Source organism: Schistocerca americana, chromosome 2 (genome assembly GCF_021461395.2).
Source record: "Schistocerca americana isolate TAMUIC-IGC-003095 chromosome 2, iqSchAmer2.1, whole genome shotgun sequence".
In the NCBI taxonomy this organism is placed as follows: Eukaryota; Metazoa; Arthropoda; class Insecta; order Orthoptera; family Acrididae; genus Schistocerca; species Schistocerca americana.
In genome coordinates this window covers 789,946,343-789,969,489 of record NC_060120.1, presented here as the reverse complement: position 1 = coordinate 789,969,489, position 23,147 = coordinate 789,946,343, and the positions used below count along the sequence as shown (strand labels likewise).

Sequence of the window (23,147 nt, the reverse complement as noted above, 5' to 3'; positions counted from 1 at the left end):
GAAATTCATCTAACTTATGACTGCGTTATTGATACTACTGTATACTTTTGCCGATGACGAGAACCAGTAAATTTGCACAAAGCGTTGTTACTGCTATAACAAAGCAGTTGGTATATTTCGCTTTGGGATACAATGGCAGCGTTTTTAGGGAGCGTTGGCTGCCACGTGATGCTTTTGCTTTTCGGCACAGCACGTGCTGTACAAAGATGTCACAACACTACGAGGACGTGACCCAGAAGGAGCAAGCAGCAGCTTTTGTGAGTTTCGTAGTACGAGATTTCCACTGGTAAAACGTGAACAGTGTTTACTGGCAAAGCATGTTTTGTTGTTCATTCTAGATGACAAGGTGTTGGCGTCATCTAGAGATCGTGAGCGAACCAGATAGTAAAGTGAGCTTTTTTGCTTTACGCATTTTTACGATAAAAATGGGATAAAACATGCAACATATAGTACATTTGCTGAAGCGAAGATTAATTTAGCTATTTGCTTTGCCTAGGCCTCTGGATCAAGACTTTGTGAACATGAACAGCATTTTTTATTTTTTTAAAAGTCTGCTATCTCGTTCTCGCGAGAAACCGCTTCAGATCTCGGCCAGGCCATTCTGCTCACTTCGAGGCGCCTCACAAGCTGCTCCGCAAGATTGTATTCGTTTCCTTCGGCCATTCCTGTCGACTGTCAGCGCTGTATTTGTTTCGGCGTGACGCTCGACACGTAATACAATGCCTTCCTTTGTAGGTCACAGTCTCCATTGTCGCGAAATAACTTCTAGCACCTGCTCAATGTTTAAAACTCCTCCCGAACAGGCCATGAAGGCCCAACGGTACCGACCTGCCGCCGTGTCATCCTAAGAACAGAGGCGTCACTGGATGCGGATATGGTTCAAATGGCTCTGAGCACTATGGGACTTAACATCTGAGGTCATCAGTCCCCTAGAACTTAGAACTACTTAAACCTAGAACTACTTAAACCTAACTAACTTAAGGACATCACACACATCCATGCCCGAGGCAGGATTCGAACCGTAGCGGTCGCGCGGTTCCAAACTGAAGCGCCTAGAACCGATCGGCCACACTGGCCGGCCTGGATGCGGATATGGAGGGGCATGTGGTCAACACACCGCTCTCCTAGCCGTATGTCAGTTTACGAGACCGGAGGCGCTACTTCTCAATCTAGTAGCTCCTCAGTTTGCCTCACAAGGGCTGAGTGCACCCCCGCTTGCCAACAGCGCTCGGCAGATCGATAGTCACCCATGTAAGTGGTAGCCCAGTCCGACAGCGCGTAACTTCGGTGATCTGACGGTAACCAGTGTTACCACAGTAGCAAGGCCGTTGGCTTTCAGTGGTTAGGTGTATAATAATTCCTAGGAAAGAAGTGGCAGAATGCATTGTCCATCAACGTAGAGTCCATACTTCGTCTGATAGCCACTGCAGTTCGAAAGTGTGTTCTAACAGAATTTTGTGTTATCAGCTATGAATAGACGCAACACTCAGCGTTCTAGATCTACAGCCACATCGATATTCCACAAGCCACCAGCGCGTGACGGAGGGTACCCCCTTGTACCTCTATTGTCATTTCCCTTCCTGTTCCACTCGCAAATAGAGTGATGAAAAAATGACTCTATGTGCCTCCGTATCAGCCCTAATTTCTCGTATCTTCGTGGTGCTGCCACTGTACTTAGATGTGTACGTTCTTGAAGACTTAAGGAAGGCTTTAGTTAATTTCTGGACAACAGCAGACTTTTTGACGAACAGCCCTGTACGTTGAAGAAATTCAGATGGGATTAGTCGTAATGGTGGGCGGTATACCCGATCAAATTCCTACTGAAATATTGAAGGTAATTCATTTGCATTTGACAGGGGCTTAGTTTGTTACTGTTTCGACTCTGTCGTATGAATGTCAAACTACCAATGAAAATAAGTTCATTCACATTGGTTGTTTTCTGTAATGTAAAGGGATTTTCGCATCTGGTATTTCTTTGTGAGTCTGATCCACCCTCCACCTTCTCACCCACCCACCCACACACACACAGTCTGATGAAAAGTATCCGGACACCGTTATGTAATGCGGAATTGACCACAAGAGGCGGACCTCCAAGTGTAAAAGTAGGTGGTGTTTATTGTGTTGTTGGTAGAGAAACGGTAATAGCAGAAAGGGTCGACCAGGAGAGCTCACTGACTTCGAACGTGGACTAGCCTACCTGAGTAACTAACCCGTCAGAACAGTCTGACCTTTCATGCTCACTAAGTCGATTGTGTTGGTGATGTGATTGAGAGGTGGGAACCCGAAGGACCACCACAGCTAATCCAAGACCAGGCAGACTTCATATACCGACGGACAGGGACCATCAAGCATCGCGGAGGATGGTTTTAAAAATTGCACGAAATCAGCTGAGGGAATGACTCGTATGTTCCAGAGAGATACCAACAATCCAGCTATCGCAATGACTGTGCGTAGTGGTTGATAAACTCCTTCTAAGCCACTCATTTCTGTAGTCAGTGCTTAGCGACGATCGGGATGGTGTAAAGAGCGGCGCCACTGAACAGTAGATGACCGTATATGAGTTATTTTGAGTTATTAATCACGCTGTACCATTTGGTACGATTGCATGGGTTTGGCGAATACCTAGACGAAGTTGCCTGCCATAATGTGTAGTGCCAACAGTGAAGTACGGAGGACCTTTAGTGGTCTGAGGTGTGGTCCCATTACGCACCTAAAAAGACGCTAAAGGTGGAAGGGTGTGAATACATTTTACGAAACTGTATCTGTGTACGGAAGAGCTGTTTGGAGACGATGATTGTATCAGCATGACAATCACCCTGTGATAAAGTAGCAACGGTGAGGCCAGTGGTTTGTGGACAGTAAAATTCCGGAAATGGCCTGGCTGCACAGAGTCCCGACCTGAATCCAGTGAACAAGTTTGGGATGAGTTAGAAAGCCGACTTGGCTCCAGACCCCATCGTCCAACATCACTTACTTCCTGGTTTCGCCTCATGAGGAAGATAGGGCTGCCATTCCTCCACAGACATTTAAGACTTGTCATTGAAAGTGTCCCGAGCAGAGTTCAAGCCGTCATAAAGACGAATGGTGGACAGAATCCATATTAATATATCCGAATACGTGTCCGGATGCTTTTGACCATACAGTAAATCTATTCTCCATTTGCATCTGAGAAATGACTTCAGAGGTCGGAAAGAAACATCTTCAGCAGTACTAGACGTGGTGGTGTTCACTAATTGCCGCATTGTAGGGCCTGCAGCTTGCTGTAGCTCACAGTATGACATTTTAATGAATAGTTCCTGTTAGCTGCTTAGAGTTTATTATTCTCTCGTACTGTAAGTTTATTTCGGCATTATGACCATTTAGCTTGTACTAAAGTGCTGTATCAAGGCTTACCCAGAAACCACCTTGGTCGGCAGAACGCAGCACATCACATCACATCCATTCATCAGCATACACGGGAGTAGTTTGAGGTATGGGGCTGGAAAGTGTGATATGACCATTACTGTTCGTATTATGTATGTTATCCGATGAAAATGATAGCATTGTCTAACCAAATCTACCAGTAACGCCGAAATAAGCTGAGAGAACGACAGAATAACAAACTCCAAGCAGTTTACAGGAATTAACTGCTCATTAAAATGATGTTCAGCTAATCTCCGGGCTACTGAATGGTTTACTTGCGACGGAGACCGACACCTGGTTCGAGTCTTTGTACCTAATGATGTCGTTTCCGTTCTTGAGAAAGTTTATAAAATTAGGTGCTAGGTTTGAATCTGGGCAGCTGACGTCAATAGGTGTGCACAAATAGTGTTTCAGGTCGCCGGTGACCAGCTTGCATAACAGATACTATATTTGTTATGAGCGTTTTGTTCAGCGATTGCGTCGAGCAACTGATTAACAATGAAGATGAAAGTGTGGACAACGTGCGGCTCAAAATGACACACAGTCAGTGAAATTCTGCTTTACAAGATAACGAAGGAGCTGAGAAAAAAACCAGCTGTTTAGTAACTTTATTAGGAATATACTTGGCTGTCAGAGAGTTAAATCACAACTTAAAAAGATGTAACCTAGCATATTTAATGGACGGTCGCTAACTTTTAAACAGACTTTTCTCTGCAAAATTGTAAAATAGAAAATATAAGCAAGTTTTGCGGCCATGTAAAATCAGCTAAGTGGTCGAAATCATTACAGTGTTTGTTGGCCTTACTGAAGGTCATAAAATAAAGGCTGAACTCAGTGTACCGAAGTCAGTAAAGAGAATAATCGACCACAATTCTTGATTAAGATATTGCATGAATTGAAAAAATGCAGATGTTCAGGTTCTTCTTGCGAAGTTAGAAGCTTCTGCTGCCGTAAACCCAATTTTAAAAATCAAAGATATACAGATAAATTATGGCAGAATTCAAGAGCAGTTATTCGTTCGGAAGAGGAAAGGTAAGCTATAATTTCTGTTGATGTCATGGCCATTGGGGACAGTATACAGTTTGTTCCCCTAAGAGCGTGCAAAAATGTAACAGGACATAGAGAACATTTTGAGGTAGGGTTCTTGGGGTCGGAGAAGCCACCTTACGGAGGTATGGAAGTGAACTTGGCTACCGCTTCGTTTAGCATTAATGTTTTCCACCTTATTTATAACTAAAATGCGTACAAGTTTACATGTACTGTGCTATTTATTTGCATGTACACTCTGTATTTCGTGCAAGGAAACGAGGAATTGCTAGAATTGTAGCTGCCTGTGATGTGATCCGAAACACACCAGAGATATTCGTCAGGGTGCGTCAAAATCTTTTTGCGGATGTCATGCTTGCATTGAGGTTGATGGCCGTCAGTTTCAGCACATTTTGTTGGCTACAGTGCAAATGGTACGTTCATTGTGACAGTGATGGTCTTTGTAGGTAACAGTAACTAATGTAAATAAAAAAGTACAAGACAAAAAACTTTAGTGCAGTAACAGACATCTATATAGAAGTTTTACGAATGGATTAAGATCAGTCATCTCCAGACACGGGAATAGTTTAAGGTGTGATATGATCATTATTTTTCATGCTATGTAATTATATGCACTCTGACACACACACACACACACACACACACACACACACACACACACAACGACGCACCAGGAAGGAATTATCCGGATGGGACGGAAATTGGGCATTGTTTGATAGAGTTGGTGGATGTCCGCATTAGGTTCAAATGCTTCAAATGGATCTGAGCACTATGGGACTTAACATCTGAGGTCATCAGTTCCCTAGAACTCAGAACTACTTGAACCTAACCAACCTAAGGACATCACGCACATCCATGCCCGAGGCAGGATTAGAACCTGCGATCGTAGCAGTCGCGCGGTCCCGGATTGAAGCGCCTAGAACCTCTCAGCCACCGAGGCCGGCGCGCATTAGATATCTCGTGCCAAATTGTGCCCAACTGGCGCATTAGAGAGTCAAAATCCCGTGCTGGTTGGAGAGCCCTGCCCATGATGCTCCAAACGTTTTAAATTGAGTGGAGATCCGGCGACTGGCCCAGGTAAGGTTTGGCAAGTACGAAGCAAGCAGTAAATAGCTCTTGTAGTGTGCGGGCGGGCATTGTCTTGCTAAAATGTAAACCCATGATGGCTCGCCCTGAAGCGCAACAAATGGGGTGTGGAATATCGATGACGTACCGCTGTGCTATAAGGGTGCCGTGGATGAAAATCAAACGAGTCGTGCTATTAAAAGAAATGGCGCCCCAGACCATCAGTCCTGATCGTCGGACCGTATGGCGGGCGAGTTAGTCAGTGTGGCATCACACCACTGTCCGCGGCGTTTCCACGGCGTCTTCGCTGGACACCCTGCCCAGTTCCAAGCGGGACTTGAAGACAATTCTACTCCAGTCAGCGAGATTTTAGGCCGAAGACGTGCCTTGAGACGTCCCGGGTAGTGGCGGGATATAAGCCTGATTAAGGCCTGACAGCCAGGAGTGATGCTCTGGAATGCCAAATCTTTTCATAGCAGGACTTCTTTAGTCGTCATTCGCGGCATTACAGCAAAGCTGTACGTTGTCGATATTCTACGCCCCGTATTGTTGCCCTTCGTGGCAAATCATCCTGGGCTTACTTTTCAGCAAGATAATGGCCGCACGGAGACAAGGATATCTGCTGCTTACTTCGTTCTTGCCAAACCTCTCATTGACCAGCAAGGTCGGCGGATCTCTCCCCAGTTGAGAATATTTTTAGCATTATGGGCAGAGCTCTCCAGCCAGCTCAGGATTTTGGCGATCTAACGTGCGAATTGGACTGAATTTGGCACGATATACCTCAGGACGATATCCGACAACTCTTATCAATCAACACCGAGCGAATTAACTGCTTGTACAAGGGCCAGAGGTGGATCAACGCGTTATTGACTTGCTCAATTTGTAAAGCTCTGAATAAATTATCCAATTTTGCTGAAAATGTTATCATTTGTTACATCTACATGACATCTGCCGGTTTCTATCCCATTCGGATCATTCTTTTGTGGTGCGTCGTTCTTTAGTGTGTGTTATCCGATAATGATTATAACATTATCCAACTGAATGTAGACAAATTATCAACTCGATGGGGCAAAAAGTAACCAGTTATTAATCTGAATAACTGTTTAGCCTCATTTTTAGGTATATGACAAGACTTAGAATTGTTGAAAGAGTACTAGGTGACAGCAGTTTCTCTACCATTAAAATTACATACGAAACAATTGTATTTTCTGTGCTATAACACCCGCACAAGCATGTTGTGTGCTTTTTATGTGACGGTGACAAACAATATCGAGTCTGACCATAGGGCAGTGTGATTTGTCGCAGGCATGTTTGCTTTGCGCGAACGAGCTGTTGATAGTACTCAGTTCGTGCTACTATCAGAAAGACACGCAAAATCTAGCGAAAATTCAAGGAATCGTTTCCACTGGCGTAGCCATATACGGGTGTTGGACAAATATATGGAAAAACAAAAAACGCAACACATACCATGCCTAATGATAGTGTAGGAAACGTGGTAGCATTAATAACAACTCCCAGACGTCTACCGAAAGGTTAAATAAATGTTCTATAGGGTTTTCACTGGAATCTGATACCATTCTTCCTGCAAAATATCGCCAAGTTCAGGTAACGATGATGAAAATACGTAGCAATCACGCAACCTTTTCTCCAAAGTAGACCACAAAGAGTCAATAATAATGAGGGCTGGTGGCTGTGGTGGCCAGGGGAGATGCGCAATTCATCCTTGTGCTCACAAAACCAGCTGTGTGAATAGGGGCTCTTTATTCTTGGAACACCGCATCACTATTAGGGAACTAACACTCTACTATGGGATGAACAATCAGCCAAAATAGTCATAATCCTTGGCAGTAATGGGACCTTGCAGAGTAACCATGGGGGCCGTGGAATATCACGACACGGCTGCCAAAATGATCACAGAAACACCCCCACAACCCCCATATTTCACTCTTGGGCAATAAACTCGGCAGAAGTTGGAAACTCCATGAAACAATACTCATCCAACCATATAGCGCTCTGCCATTGCTCCCTAGGCCAAGATTTGTGGCTTCAGCTCCGCGTTTTATTATTAAGAGCATTTGAATCGCCGATGAGTTGTTTTGGAATTCTAGTTCGCCCTGGAATTTCCTGCTTCTGGAGCTCCCTTAGTGTTGTTTTCGTGCTGACAGCGTTCGCGAGTGCGATATTCATTTCTGCTGTGACTTCTGCAGTTGTCGTCGTCTTTACTTTTCGTCACAATCCTCTTCAATGACCGCATGTCACGTTCACTCAACACACATTTTCGTGTACTTTGTGACTCAGCGGATGGGCACCAACAATTTGCCCAAATTGGAATTCACTTAGCCCCGACATTGTGAACTCACAACTTTACAGAAAACCACGGCTGACACTTGTAGCGTATTGAGGACATTCCACAGGTGCCGTTCATGGTCATTTATAACAGCGCAACTTGCTGGCTTGGCTAATATCTGCATTTATGTTCAAACAAGCGTTTCTTGTGGTGTTTCCATATTTTGTCCAGCTCGTGTATGTGGTGTTACACAGATTATTAGAAATGTCTTCTTGAGAAGATATGCACTACGAAATGTTTCTTCATTTTCCTAGATTGGATGAATGGTTTGTACTCCCGATCGGGTGTGTGAAATGCAAGTCGTATTAAGCGTGGTAAACATAATTTACTTACGAAGAAACTTTTTCCATCCCAGAAATAATTTTTCATTGACATCGAATTTTGTTGTACACTTTATCAGAACCACACAGCATGTGTCGGACTCTGTTGCGTGAGGTCACTGTGAAGGACTCAGCGATGCCGGCACTCGCTTGAAGCAGCAGTATTAGCACCTGACAGAGTTTTAAGATGTCCTCGATGTAAAGTCTCCATTTGGCCAATTGGTCGAATCGTGCAGTATCCGGATTGTTTGTGGGGTATTCGGATATGACAATGGCCCGATGTTGGACTGCATGGGAATATAAGGGCAGGTATGCTCGTCGTTGAAGTTACCTGTCGGTCACGTTTGTCCACCACAAGGGAAGATAGTCGTATTGTGCACCAGTCACACCGTAACGCTTTCAAATGTAGGCCTGTCATTCGCTAATGATTGATAGATTCCCTGCAGTATTCTGTCTCATACCGCATCATTGGGCGGCGACTAGCAGCAGTTGGAATAGGTAATTACTGTCTTACGCGTAGGTTTCCGGTAACACCACGACACAAATTTCTGTGTTTGGAGAGGTGCCATGACCGGGAAGCGTGGACTGATGATGGATGGTGACGCATTGTATTCAGGGATCAATCGCGGTTCTACACTACCGGTACCTCGGATGACAATCGTCGGCGAGTATAGCGGCGACTTGAGGAGGGATTCCATTCTTCCAGTGCTTGGGAGAGACCGCCATGGTTTGGGGAGTCACGGAGTATGACTTCAGATCACGATTGGTATTGATTGATGCAACTCTGAGTGCATCTTTAATGTGACAGTGTCGTGGTACCCTTTTTCAACTGGACAATGCTCATCTACCCATGGCACGTGTCTCTATGAAACAGTCGTGATGTTGAGGAACTCACATGGCCAGCAAGATCCCAAGATCTGGATCCCCGATAGAACATACGTGGGAGGAACTCAGACTTCCGAACGACTAACTGCTCTTAAGTTCTGCCATAATTTATCTGTATACCTTTGATTTTTAAAATTGGGTTTACGTCTTTTCTCAGTTTTTGTTTAGTGTTGGGATTCTAAAATACATACATCTGAGATGCCCTGAGTTCTCGATGTGATCTTTGTATGTGTTCGTCACATCTCTAGAAATCAGCCAAACGGTAAGGGTTTGTGTTAAAATCTTGTCTGAATGTGTAAGGTTTTGGAAATGTTCTTGAGGCATTGGGTTATCAGCACTTCATCGCTTAAGGAACCTCTAAGAACCTTTCTCTTACTAGAGTCAATTCAGAATTTTAACTTGAAAAATTAATTATAGTCAGCAGGCGCGACTTCGTGTGGGACGTTGTCTCCTTCGTCGTTTTGATATTGTAGAGTCCACAGATGATGCAATATATTGCACTGATGTGCTCAGGTATGTTACATTCGTTTAGTTTCGCTTTTAAATTACTGTCTGTGACTTTCGGCGACGGTTTACACAATTTTGCTCTGCATTCTGGCATACAGTGTAATTACGGTTTCTTTGCGGAATATATTGAGGCGAAAAGGGGATCTGGTAGGAGATCTAGAATTAGGTGGCATTACCCCTGTTTCGTATTCACAGAATGAAGATCGATAAGTGCTGAGCTGGTAACCGACATTTCAAAATGTTTCAGGACTCAGGAGCCTTGATGCTGAATTATCGATGCTCAAGATATTACAGTTTATGCTTCAAATCAACGTCCCAGCGTTAGTCGTCATGTCTCATAGTATACGGAAGTGAGTTGCAGAATTCTGTGTCGTGATACAGCCGCTATCTGTCAACCGTTGTATTTTCCGAACAAAAGTACGTACGCAGCTCGTTTACTGATAACGAGATGAATGATGCACAGGATCGTAACGTAACTGAATCGCTATTTTTAGGGCCACCGTAGTATTTCTGAGCTTTTCGAAGGAAGTAGTTCCGATGCCGCTCGCTTACTTTCATTTCGTACCCGCCATGAAAGTGTATACGTACTATTACACTGCCCAAGGACTGATCCACACGATATACAGGGTGTTACAAAAAGGTACGGCCAAACTTTCAGGAAACATTCCTCACACACAAAGAAAGGAAATATGTTATGTGGACATGTGTCCGGAAACGCTTCCTTTCCATGTTAGAGCTCATTTTATTACTTCCTTCACATTAATCATGGAATGGAAACACACAGCAACAGAACGTACCAGCGTGACTTCACTTTGTTACAGGAAATGTTCAAAATGTCCTCCGTTAGCGAGGATACATGCATCCAACCCTCCGTCGCATGGAATCCCTGATGCGCTGATGTGCAGCCCTGGAGAATGGCGTATTGTATCACAGCCGTCCACAATACGAGCACGAAGATTCTCTACATTTGGTACCGGGGTTGCGTAGGTAAAGGGAGAGGTCAGAGGCATTATTCGCTTCTAGATTTTACGACCACAGAAGACTTGAAACATGGATTTGATGTTTGTCAAAAGCACATTGGATAGAGAACGGAGTAATTTATTCCAGAAGGGCAGGCCGCACAGATCAGCGACTGAGCCCCGGAAGATTTGGATGGATGTACTCCTATCAGTGCATTTACCATACACAGGATTCCAGAAAAGTTATCCTATATGGGCGCATTTTTTGTTCTTCATATTAATTTTAAATACACATAATGAATCTCATTGGCCTAAGCACACGTAACGTATTCTCAAAGTGTGATCTGGCAACTGCAAACTTTAATCATCCCGGGTGTGCATCAGTTTTTCTTCCAAAGAAACTCCCCAGCCTTTCACACGGGTCCAAGCGTGGAAATGAGACAAAGTGACGTAGGGGAAAGTAGTATTCTAGATAGATTGTTCAGGAAATTTTGCGTAGTAGGAAGTTTCATAATATTGACTGATTTGCTTGTACACAGCTGGAGTGTAAGCCACAACAGCCTAGTGTCCATCTTGGATGAGTAGCGCCTCTACAGTCATCATTCCGACCCTCTACTTTGTAGCGATTCTTGCGGGTGGATATCTGCACGTTTTAACACTTCTCTCTAAGTGTAGAGAAGAGCCATAATCCTCTCCTTGGCAGACAGAACTTTAAACATCCAGTTATTGGGTGGCTACTTGTTCCTGCCATTTTAATACTGAAACAAGTTACTCCCGTTACGAGGTATGCCAGCATCTGTTTTTTACCTTCCCTTTGTACCAAGAGAAATGCTAAGTGGCGTGTTATTCTGTCAAGAAGTGTGAATTACAGGTGTAGATAGGCCCGAAGAGTCTTCGGGTGGCACGTTCCAGACCGGTTTTCGTCCTGAGTGTTTCCGTTTTTATGACAACATTATTTTCATTGACCCATTGAGGATGTCGCCATTCCCAGTTTTGACGTAACATCTGATTTGTGTGGTTCCCTTTGCGCTGTTAGTGTCTCACTGTGCCTCAGAGCCACACGGTAACAATCAGCAAGAACGCTTTCGTCAACAGCAGCAGAGGGTAAAAAGCCACAACGGACAGACTCGTCATGGAGGGCACCAAGGAACTGCAAGTTTCATGCACCACTCCTTCACTATGAAATAAAGCACTACGACCACACCTTCCTATTAATATAGTTATGATAGAAGAGAGAGAGAGAGAGAGAGAGAGAGAGAGAGAGAGAGAGAGAGAGAGAGAGAGAGAGAGAGGAGGAGGAGGAGGAGGAGGAGGAGGGGACTCGTCATACTGACTATTACTTGCTTCTGTGCTGTGTGAATTTGCTGTGCAAAATTGCCGTGTTTTTCAAATGGAATGATAGCAAAGCAAATACGAAACATAACCTTCGTGTGGTTAGAGTGATTAACTGGAGAACATTCAATTGACAGAGTGCCAAATACTGTGTTCCATGTATCGGCTGTTGCGATAGAAAGTATGTATTCCATTTAATCCCTGCCACTTTTCGGACGAGACTCCACCTAACGTTAAGAACGATGCAAAAATTAGTAATGAGCTTCAGGGTGGCAAAAGATGTGAATTGGTACTTGCTTTTGTCATATGAGATACGGAAATCTAAGTACATTCACCTCTAGATGAAACTTGTTAGAATAAGCATTCGCACTTTGTCCCCCTTGCAGCTGTGTGGCTGGACACACAATGCAAATCAACGTAGTCGGCTGGGCCGGTTAACAGCTACGCCCCGCGCGGGATTAGCCGAGCGGTCTTAGGCGCTGCAGTCGTGGACTGTGCGGATGGTCCCGGCGAAGGTTCGAGTACTCCCTCGGGCATGGGTGTGTGTGTTTGTCCTTACGATAATTTAGGTTAAGTAGTGTGTAAGCTTAGGGACTGATGACCTTAGTAGTTAAGTCCCATAAGATTTCACACACATTTTTTTGAACAACTACGTAATAGCGTTATGTCCTCAGAACAGTCACTGAATTTCGTTAGTGTGTTTACGAGTATCTCTGTATGGTGCATCTGAGCACTGTATTGAGACAGAGTTTATTTGAACATGTTTCATGTGCACTTTTGATGATCCAGACAATTATTATCATTTATAATTATCGTTGTAGACCGTAGAATGCATTCAGCTAACTAAAACATGACCTGTGCTCTGGGAGAAGTTTTCGTACTTGGCACTGACTGTAAATGAGGCAGAAAGCGTGCCAGGATATTATCGAACTAGACAGCGAAAGGCATCGTAGCAGCTGTTGTGAGTGGCACTGCGTGCTTCCGGCAGACGTGCACAACGTTATTGGTTAGGTGATATTTGCCGAGTTGCACAGCATTTCGTTTCACAGCCTGAACGTGTAGAGATAAAAAGCAAGCCATCAGCTTTGAAGCAGCGTACTATCAACGAGACGCAATAATGCAGTAACTCCTTGGAAAGTATTGTTTCTTATATTACCTAATGGCACTGTACCATTGTAACCTTCTCAGTTCGCATTCTGACTTCCTCAGGCACACCATTCAATGAAGTCAGAAACCTACCATATACACAAATCAAAAAAAGTTTTGCATCGCCTGGGTTCCGGAACCTGTACAGAAAATTGGAATAAGAGATCAACATAATCATCATTTCCGCCCTTTCTACTGCTCATGAAAACCACATGTTGCATGTTGTACCACCCTACAGCGAGACCTTCAGACGTGGTGGTCCAGATTGCTGTACACACCGGTACCTCTAATACCCAATAGCACGTCCTCTTGCGTTGATGAATGTCTGTGTTCGTCGTGGCATACCATCCACATGTTCATCAAGGCACTGTTGGTCCCGATTGTCCCACTCCTCAACGGCGATTCGGCGTAGATCCCTCATAGTGGTTGATGGCTCACGTCGTTCATAAACAGCCCTTTTCCATCTATCCCAGACATGTTCGATAGTGTTCATGTCTGGAGAACATGCTGGCTACTCTATTCTAGCGATGTCGTTATCCTGAAGGAAGTCATTCACAAGATGTGCACGATGGGGGTGCGAATTGTCGTCCATCAAGACGAATGCCTCGCCAATATGGTTGCACTAACGGTCAGAGGATGGCAGTCACGTATCGTACAGCCGTTACGTCGCTTACCATGACCACCAGCAGCGTACGTTGGCTCCACATACTGCCACCCCAAAACATCAGGAAACCTTCACCTTGCTGCACTCGCTGGACAGAGTGTCTAAGGCGTCCAGGTTGACAGGGTTGCCTCCAAACGCGTCTCCGATGATTGTCTGGTTGAAGGCATATGCGACACTCATCGGTGAAGAGAACGTGATGCCAATCCTGAGCGGTTCATTCGGCATGTTGTTGGGCCCATCTGTATTGTGCTGCATGGTGTCGTGGTGGCAAAGATGGACGTCAGGAGTGAAGTTGCGCATCATGCAGCCTACTACGCACAGTTTGAGTCGTAACATTATTCGCCATGGTGGCGTTGCTGACATGGTTCCTCCGAGCCATAAGCCGTAAGTAGCGGTCATCCACTGCAGTAGTAACTCTTGGGCGGCCTGAGCGAAGCATGTCATCGACAGTTCCTGTCTCTCTGTATCTCCTTCATGTCCGAACAATATCGCTTTGGTTCACTCCGAGACATCTGGACACTTCCCTTGTTGAGAGCCCTTCCTGGGACAAAGTAACAATGCAGACGCGATCGAACCGCGGTATTGATCGTGTAGGCATGGTTGAACTACAGACAACACGACCCGTGTACTACCTCTTTCCTGGTCCCCTCAGGGGCTCAGCATGCGTTTGCTGAGTATGAGCTTGGCGACCGCAGGGTTCCTGAGCTGGGCCTGGTAAGTGCCACCAGTCCTCTGTCACCGCAAGCTTTAGTCATACTTCAGCGACCACCGTGCGGCGCAGCGGTGGAATGTTGTGTGTTTCGGAGAACGGGGATCTTGGCTTCACCGCCTGGACCGCGAGGAAGGTACACACCTCGGAAAAAAAAAAAACCTCAACCTCAAGGTGTGCTACGTGCTGAGGGGATGAATGGCTATTGAGGTGAAACAGTCTTTAGCGGGCAACCTCTGGGGCACCTGCTGCCCCCCCCCCTCCCCCCCCCCCCCCAGTTGTATCAGGCTTGTTCAGGCATGTGGGGCTCTGTCTGGGTCAACAGTTGTTTCCCTAGCGTCTCGTGGGATCCCTATGGACCTGTCTCATGAAACTACTACTACTGACGGGATGGATGTACTGTCAGGCAGCACCCACACCCATTCCACAAAGAGAACTAGGTTGGTCAATCCTCCCGAAAAGAAGCCCCAGAGTGATAACAACAGGGCATTAGTGTGGCATAATACTTTCATTGTAGCCAAGCGAAACGGGGGAAGCTTTGAGAAGATATCCCCTTTTTACACTCATGCTCATAAATTAAGGATAATGCTGATACATGGTGAAACAACGCTCTGGTGGGCGGTTTGCGGGTTTAAATCACCTCGGGGGATGACAGTGCGGTGCATTTGACCTGCGGTCGTCGCACGGTGGCGCTGGCAGCAGTCTACATGCGCAGAGGTGTGTTGCGGCATTTCAGAGTACGGTACAGCGAGTAAGTGTGCAGACGTTTTCAGATGTCCTAATGGTGACTGTGTGTTGAAAACGGCCCTAAAGAACACATATTGATGACGTTATGCGGGGTAGAATACTAGGGCTACTGGAGGCTGGTCAAACTCAGCAGGTCGTAGCACGGGCCCTCCGTGTGACACAAAGCGTGATCTCACGATTATGGCAACGATCCAAGAGACAGGAAACGTGTGCAGGCGCTACAGTACGGGACGTCCACAGTGTACAACACCACAAGAAGACCGATATCGCACCATCAGTGCCCGCAAACGGCCACGGAGTGCTGCAGGTAGCCTTGCTCGGGACCTTACCGCAGCCACTGGAACAGTTGTCTCCAAACACACAGTCTACAGACGACTGAACAGACATGGTTTATTCGCCCGGAGACCTGCAAGGTGCATTCCACTAACCCCTGCTCACGGGAGAGCCCCTGTAAAGCCTGTTGTTAAGAACACAGTCCATGGACTTTGGAACAGTGGTCCCAGGTTATGTTCACGGACGAGTCCAGGTATAGTCTGAACAGTGATTCTCGCCGGGTTTTCATGTGGCGTGAACCAGGAACCAGATACCAACCCCTTAATGTCCTTGAAAGGGAACTGTATGGAGGTCGTGGTTTGACGGTGTGAGGTGGTATTGGATTAGTATGATTGGTGCACGTACACCACTGCATGTCTTTGACAGAGGAACTGCAAGAGGTCAGGTGTATCGGGATGTCATTTTGTACCAGAATGTCCGCCTTTTCAGAGGTGCAATGGGTCCCACCTTCCTCCCGGTGGATGATAGCGCGCGGCCCCTCCGAGCTGCTATCGTGGAGGAGTGCCTTGAAACAAAAGATATCAGGCGAATGGAGTGGCCTGCCTGTTCTCCAGATCTAAACCCCATCGAGCACGTCTGAGATGCTCTCGGTCGACGTATCACTGCATGTCTTCAAACCCCTAGGACGCTTCAGGAGCTCTGACAGGCACTGGTGCAAGAATGGGATGCTAGACCCCAGCTGCTCGACCGCCTGATCCAGAGTATGCCAACCCGTTGTGCGGCCTGTGTACATGTGCATGGTGACCGTATCCCATATTGATGTCGGGGTACATGCGCAGCGCAGGAAACAGTGGCGTTTTGTAGCACATGTGTTTCTGGACGGTTTTCTCAACTTATCACCAATACCATGGACTTACAGATCTGTGTCGTGTGTGTTCCCTATGTTCCTATGCTATTAGCGCCAGTTTTGTGTAGTGCCACGTTGTGTGGCACCACATTCTGTAATTATCCTTAATTTATGATCATGAGTGTATATTCCCAAGGCATTGGAAGGTATTGCTGGGTCTCTGGAAAGTATCAAACGACTTCGTAATGGAACGCTTTTAGTTGAAACTGCTAATTCCAACCAAATATCTAAGCTTCTGGGATGTAAAGCCTTAGGTGACTACCCAGTCGAGGCTGAATTGCATAACACACTTAACTTATCTGCTCCAACATAATGGAGATTGACCCCGCGGAGTTACGTGAAGAGTGGAAGAATGTGGGCGTTACGGAGGTGCAGAATTATATGAGGAGAGTCAATAGCAAATTGGAAAAATCGGCAACGTTTATTACTGGAACATGTCATTGCAGGCTGTATCCTCCTTAAGGTTTGCCCGTTTGTTCCTAACCCCATGCGTTGATATAAATGTCAAAGATTTGGCCATACCACTATGGGATGTAACGGGAAGACTACCTGTGGCAACTGTGGAGGCTCCGCTCACGAGTCAGGGACTTCTTGTACAATTCCTCCGAAATGTGTAAACTGCTCTGGGGATCACCCAGTGTGGAGCAGAAAGTGTGGGGTTTACAACGAGGAAAAGAAAATTCAAGAGTTGAAAGTAAAGAGACACCTACCCTATGGTGAAGCTAAAAAAGCTTACAAAGCCAAGCAACTGCTTCTTTTGCATCAGCCCTTAAGACAACAATCGTTAAGTGTGATGCCTCCACACAAACAGACCACAGATTTCAGTACGATCACATGCACTTGTCGATATACCTATGGGGGAAACGCTCCACTTGCTACTGATGTCGTTCGCAAGTCGTCAGAAGTAAGCTTACCAACTAAGCCACATACCACTCCTCAACATCTGAAGCCAACTAAGCCATCCCCGCAACCCAGGCAGCCGCCTCCTCCTGTCAGTAAAGAAAAACGTCCTTCGAAAAGTAGTTCTAAGTCCAAGAAAACGGTAGGTAAACCTTCGGATCGACGAGCTCTCTCACTTTCTGATGGCGACTATGCTCTTGTGGATATGGACTTCCAATCGGAGGAACCAGAGAGCACAGAACCAGCTAACGCACTCCCTGACCTCTCTGGTAAATCACCGCCTCCGTGGGAGAAAGAAAAGAATCACCATCGCTAAGCAATGGCTTCCATAGGGACTTCTGTGTTGCAGTGGAATTTGAATAGATATCGCTCACATTTGGAAGAATTGCAGCTGCTGGTCCAGGATAAACCTTTCTGCATCTGCTTGTCTTAAAGTCACAGACACAACTGCATTACAGGGCTACCACATATACAGGAAGGACGATGCTACTGGAGACAGGGCTAAAGTGGAGCGGCTATTTACTTTGATGACAGATGCCACTCCTCTCCTTTTCCTCTTACCACGATCATGCAAGAAATTGCTGTGATAGTTCTCGCACCCTTTACTATCACAGTGTGTTCTCTGTACCTGCCCCCCCCCCCCCCCCCCCCCCCCCCAATTGGCGCTTTGGATGCGGACGCACTGGTAGACCTCTTTCAGGCACTCCCACTCCCATTCCTCCTTGTGGGGGACTTCAGTGCCCACAATGTGCTGTGGGCTCGGCTAATTTTGAACGAAAGGATTGTGCACAGGAAGCAGTGGCCCATATCACTCATGAGATCCAAAGGGCTGCCACAGAGTCCATCCCCAGGTCAAGTAACCACCTCAGACGACGGCCTGTACCTTGGTGGAATGACGACTGTCGATTGGCAATCGGGGCCAGGCGGACAGCTCTGCGGAATTTTAAACAGTGTCCAACTAAAGACACTCTTCATGCCTTCAGGTCTGCGAGAGCACATGCAAAGAACGGAAGAGGGCTTCCTGGAGGTAATTCACGACTTCCATTAATCGGTCCACTTCCGCTGTGCACGTTTGGGAATCAGTAAGACAGATTTCAGGCAAGGGTAGTCTACAACCTTCCATTCTCCATGTGGGAACTGGAATCAGCTTTATCTGCAGCCAGAGACACTGCTCCAGGACCTGATGACATCCATTATATCATGCCTCGTCATCTGTGCCCTGAAGCGAAAGGTCAGCTCCTCTCTTGTTTCAATCAGATCTGGTTTAATGGACAGTACACCACGACTTGGAAGGAGGCAATATTAATTCCATTCTGGAAACCAGGCTAGGACCGTAGCGCCCCTAACAGTTATCGGAGTGTCACCCTTTCCAGTTGTACAGGTAGGACTCTTGAAAGCATGGTCAGCTGCCTCCTTGTCTGGCTGCTCGAGTCCCGAGGTCACCTGTGCCGCTCCCAGTGCGGTTTCAGGCGCTACTGTTCCACTCTTGACAACTTAATTCTACTGGAAACGGCGATACAGGAGTCCTTCTTACGCCGAAACCATTTAGTTTCTGTGTTTTTTGACCTCGAAAAGCCATACTTGGAGGTACAACATCCTTCGCCAGCTTCGTGAATGGGAACTACATTTTGAAATGCCTTGGCGGAAAAACATGGGGAGCTGACAGGTCCCAACTCCTGCAGTTTTATAGGGCATTTGTTTGATCACGCTTAACTATGGCAGCGTGGTCTACGGATTGGTCCGTCCTTCCTACCTCCGAATGTTAGATGCTGTCCACCATGAGGGCTTTCGGATATCGACTGGAGCCTTTCGGACCAGCCCCATTCAGAGTGCACATGTGTGCAGAGGCTGGTGAGCCACCACTCCGGATTCGGCGACGTATCCTTTTGGCTCGACAGGCGCCGAAAATCACAGTGTCACCTTAGTCTTTGGCATTTAGTTCAGTGATCCAACCCACCTTCGAATGACTGTTCAGGAATCGGCCCCATGCGACCCAGCCATTTAGTATAAGTCTCAAGAATCTGGATCTCTCTGGCATGAAAATACACACCCAGGGATGGAACGCACTGCCGCCTTGGTGTCTTCGGAGGCCCAAAGTGATTTTAAGCTTGACACAGTACACGAAAAGTTGTAATCCAGATCTGGTTTTTACAGTTTGGTTTTCATCTATTTTAAGTATGTAGCATACTTTTACCGTTATTTATACAGGCGGATCCCAGCAGGAGAATGTTCTCGGTAGTTCTGTGGTTTTCCCTGATAGGGTTTTTAAAGTGCGTCTTCCAGAATAATTTACAAATTATGATGCGGAGTTATATGGCATTCTGATGGCACTGGAGAGGGTTCACAGACATCACCGTACGAGTTTTCTTGTCTGTTCAGACTCTCTTTGTGCACTGCAAGCACTTCATCAAATGTATCCGGTAGAGCCGCTGATTCAGCTCATCCATGACTCCTTACAGCGGTTCCAACGCCGTGGCAAGTGATCTTTTGCTGCGTACCTGGCCACGTTGGGATACAGGGGAACGACATGGCTGACAAAGCTGCCAAGGAAACATATTGGGATGGTGCTGTCCATCCATGTCCCATCGAGTTGCACGCCATTATCTCATTTTATGACAGATACATCATGCGTCAGTGGGAGACTGAATGGTTACAGGTGTCAGACAACAAACTGCAGTCGCTCAAATCGACCACAAAGGCTAGGCGGATTTCGTGTCAGCCTCGCCGCTGGAAGAAGGTTTTGCTTACCAGACTTCGCATCTTTCATAGCCCTTTCACACGTGGCTTCCTCCTCCGGGGGGAGGATCCACCTTTCTGTGATGTTTGTGGCGTGCTGCTTTCAGTTCAGCATATTTGGCTACGTGTGGCCTGTATACTGATATTAGGGCAGCCCTTGGTCTCGCTGGAGATCTAACCCCCATCCTCGCAGATACCGATACCAGTGTTAACGGAGTGGTGAAATTTTGTGAACTGTCAGGCCTCATCCCTAAAGTGGTGGGGGAGGGCGGCAGACTTTTGTAAGTTATAAACTGCTCGCACGTGGGGATAGCCTTCGTCCCCACCCATGAGATTTCATGTTGACTTTTGTTATGGCGCTGATGACCATGATGTCGAGCGCCCCCCTCAACCCAAAGCATCATCATCCGACTTCCTGGTGGAATGACTGGAACTGATCGGCTGTCGGACAGCCCCCCCCCCCCCCCCCCTTTACCGTCTAATAGGTGCTCATGCATGGTTGTTTGCACTTTTGGTGGGTTTAGTGACATCTCTGAACAGTCAGAGGGACTGTGCCTGTGATACAATATCCACAGTCAACATCTATCTGCAGAAGTTCAGGGAACCGGGGTGATGCAAAACTTCTTTTGATGTGTGTACGTTATATTCAACGTATTCGAAGGACGGACACAAAACTAAAACATCTGCACACATGTGTATTTCAAGCAACCGGTTTGGAAATTGAATGGGGTTCACAACAATTATCTGTTGGAAAACAATGCTTCTATTGCTTCATTACCCCAGCAGCAAGTGCCATACTCAGATAAGACAAGTCCCACGATAATAGTTATCTTTTCGTCATGCTAGTCTTACATAATTTTTCCTGTTAGCTGGTATGAAGCGTTTGAGTACACCTACCCACTGTCGTTAAAAAGCTCAATAGCGTACCACCATCACCAGCATAATCATTATAACATGATGATGATGATCAGCAGCAGCATAACCATGTTTGTGAACTCACTAATAGATATGAATGTAACGTCGCATTGCTTTCGTAATCTGCGTCGAATTATCTGATCGCCTAGTTTTTAACTTAAAGTTACTCATTCCATTTACTTCTCATACCTATAATTTTGTCTTTTACTGTGTAGATTGTATGGATTTATAGATGAGTTCATAGATGTTGGACTAATTACCATCTTGATCCTACAATGAGGTGACGAAAGTGATGGAATAGCGTTATGCAAATAAACAGATGGCGATAGTATAGTGTACACAAGGCATAAAAGGGCAGTGCATGGGCGGAACTGTCATTTCTACTCAGGTGATTCATGTGAAAAGGTTTCCGACGTGATTATGGCCGCATGACTGGAATTAACAGACTTTGAACGCGGAAAGGTAGGTGGAGCTAGACGCATTGGACATTCCATTTCGGAAATCATTAGGGAATTCAATATTTCGAGATCTACAGTGTCAAGAGTGTCCCGAGAATACCAAATTTCAGGGATTACCTCTCACCACGGACAACGCAGTGGCCGATCGGATTCTCTCAACGACGGAGAGCAGCGCATTTGCTTAAGAGTCGTCAGTGGTAACAGACAAGCAACAGAGCGTGACATAACCACGGAAGTGAATGTGGGACGTACGGCGAACGTATTCGTTAGGACAGTGCAGCCAAATTTGGCATTAAGGCTGTGGCAGCAGACGACCGATGCGACTGCCTTTTCTAACAGCACGACATCGCCTGCAGCACCTCTCCTGGGCTCGTGGCTATATCGGCTGGACCCTCGGCGGCTGGAAACCAGTGACGTGGTCGGATGAGTCCCGATTTCTGTTGGTAATAGCTGATGGTAGGAATAGTGTGTGGCACAGGCTCCACGAAGCCATGAACCAAAGTTCAACAAGGCACTACGCAAGTCAGTAGTGGCCCCATAATGGTGTGGGCTGTGTTTACATGGAATAGACTGGGTCCTGTGGTCCAACTGAACCTATCATTGACTGGAAATGGTTGAATTCGCCTACTTCGAAACCGTTTGCAACCATTCTTGCACTTCATGTTCCCATACAACGATGGAATTTTTATGGATGGATGACAATGGACCATGTCACCGAGCCACAATTGTTTGGGGTTGGTTTGAAGAATGTTCTAGACAGTTCGAGCGAATGATTTGGCAACCCATCGAACTTTTATGGGACATAATCGAGAGGTCAGTTCGTGCACAAAATCCTGCACTGGTAACACTTTCGCAATTATATTTGTCACCTCTCTCTCTCGCTCTTCCCCCCTCTCTCTCCCTCCCCCCTCTCTCCTCACCATCCCCCCCCCCCCTCTCTCTCTCTCTCTCTCTCTCTCTCTCTCTCTCTCTCTCTCTCTGTGTGTGTGTGTGTGTGTGTGTGTGTGTGTGTGTGTGTGCTTTCACCGATCTAAGAAATGCAATTTCTGATATTAATGTGACACTTCTATCATTCCTATATTTAACGCACTGTCATATAATTTTTTTGGACCAAATATTATTTTATGAACAGTCATACGCGGAAAATTAATAGCACTTCTGTTGCTGTTTTGTCTTGCCCTTAGACCCAACAGAATGGGACTTACACACAGTAAGTGTTCAGTTTTACTGGAACAGACTAATTTCGGAGCCGTATTGTTTCTTGGCGACGGTAAGTAAGTATGTCTTACTCGGTTATGGTCCATTTGATGTGTTGGGTTCCACACGACTATTTTGCCGACGCTGGTGCTCTGAATAGCAGTACGGAGGTGGCGCACTCATATTAGTGCTTGGGAGCATGGCGGTTCAAATTCCTGTCCCACAATCCAGATATAGGTCTTCTGTGATTTCCTAAATCGCTAAAAGCTTTATAAAGCTTCATTTAATGAATACCAACTCGTGAGTTACAGCGAGAGGACGTTGCAAAATGGCTTTGTGACCAGGATGCTCTACATTCACACTCCAAATTTCCCCTCGGAATAAAGCTACTCCCTCCCGCATGTGTTAGTTAATCGCTTAAGTAGCCGTATGATGATGTTAGAGGACCGGAGTAATAATAATAATAATAATAATAATAATAGCAATAGCTCGTGGTTCAGTTGTGAAGTGTCAGACTAGGGATCACCGATCCGTCACAGGATTTTTATCTGACACTTATCACTTCATTCATCTTTGACAATGTTTGTTAATGTGAAAGCTGCGCCGGAGTCCACGCTGTAACTGGCTGGGT

At 46.1% G+C, this 23,147-nt stretch overlaps 1 protein-coding gene across 1 annotated transcript in view; it reads left to right on the top strand.

Annotated features, from left to right (window-relative positions):
• The window catches only part of LOC124594435 (protein split ends-like), a 364,635-nt gene that overhangs the window by 234,220 nt on the left and 107,268 nt on the right, over window positions 1-23,147 (top strand). The window contains exon 3 of the mRNA XM_047132811.1: window positions 13,253-13,262. Coding sequence (XP_046988767.1) covers window positions 13,253-13,262 — 10 coding nt within the window. The remainder of the gene's footprint in view (window positions 1-13,252; window positions 13,263-23,147) is intronic.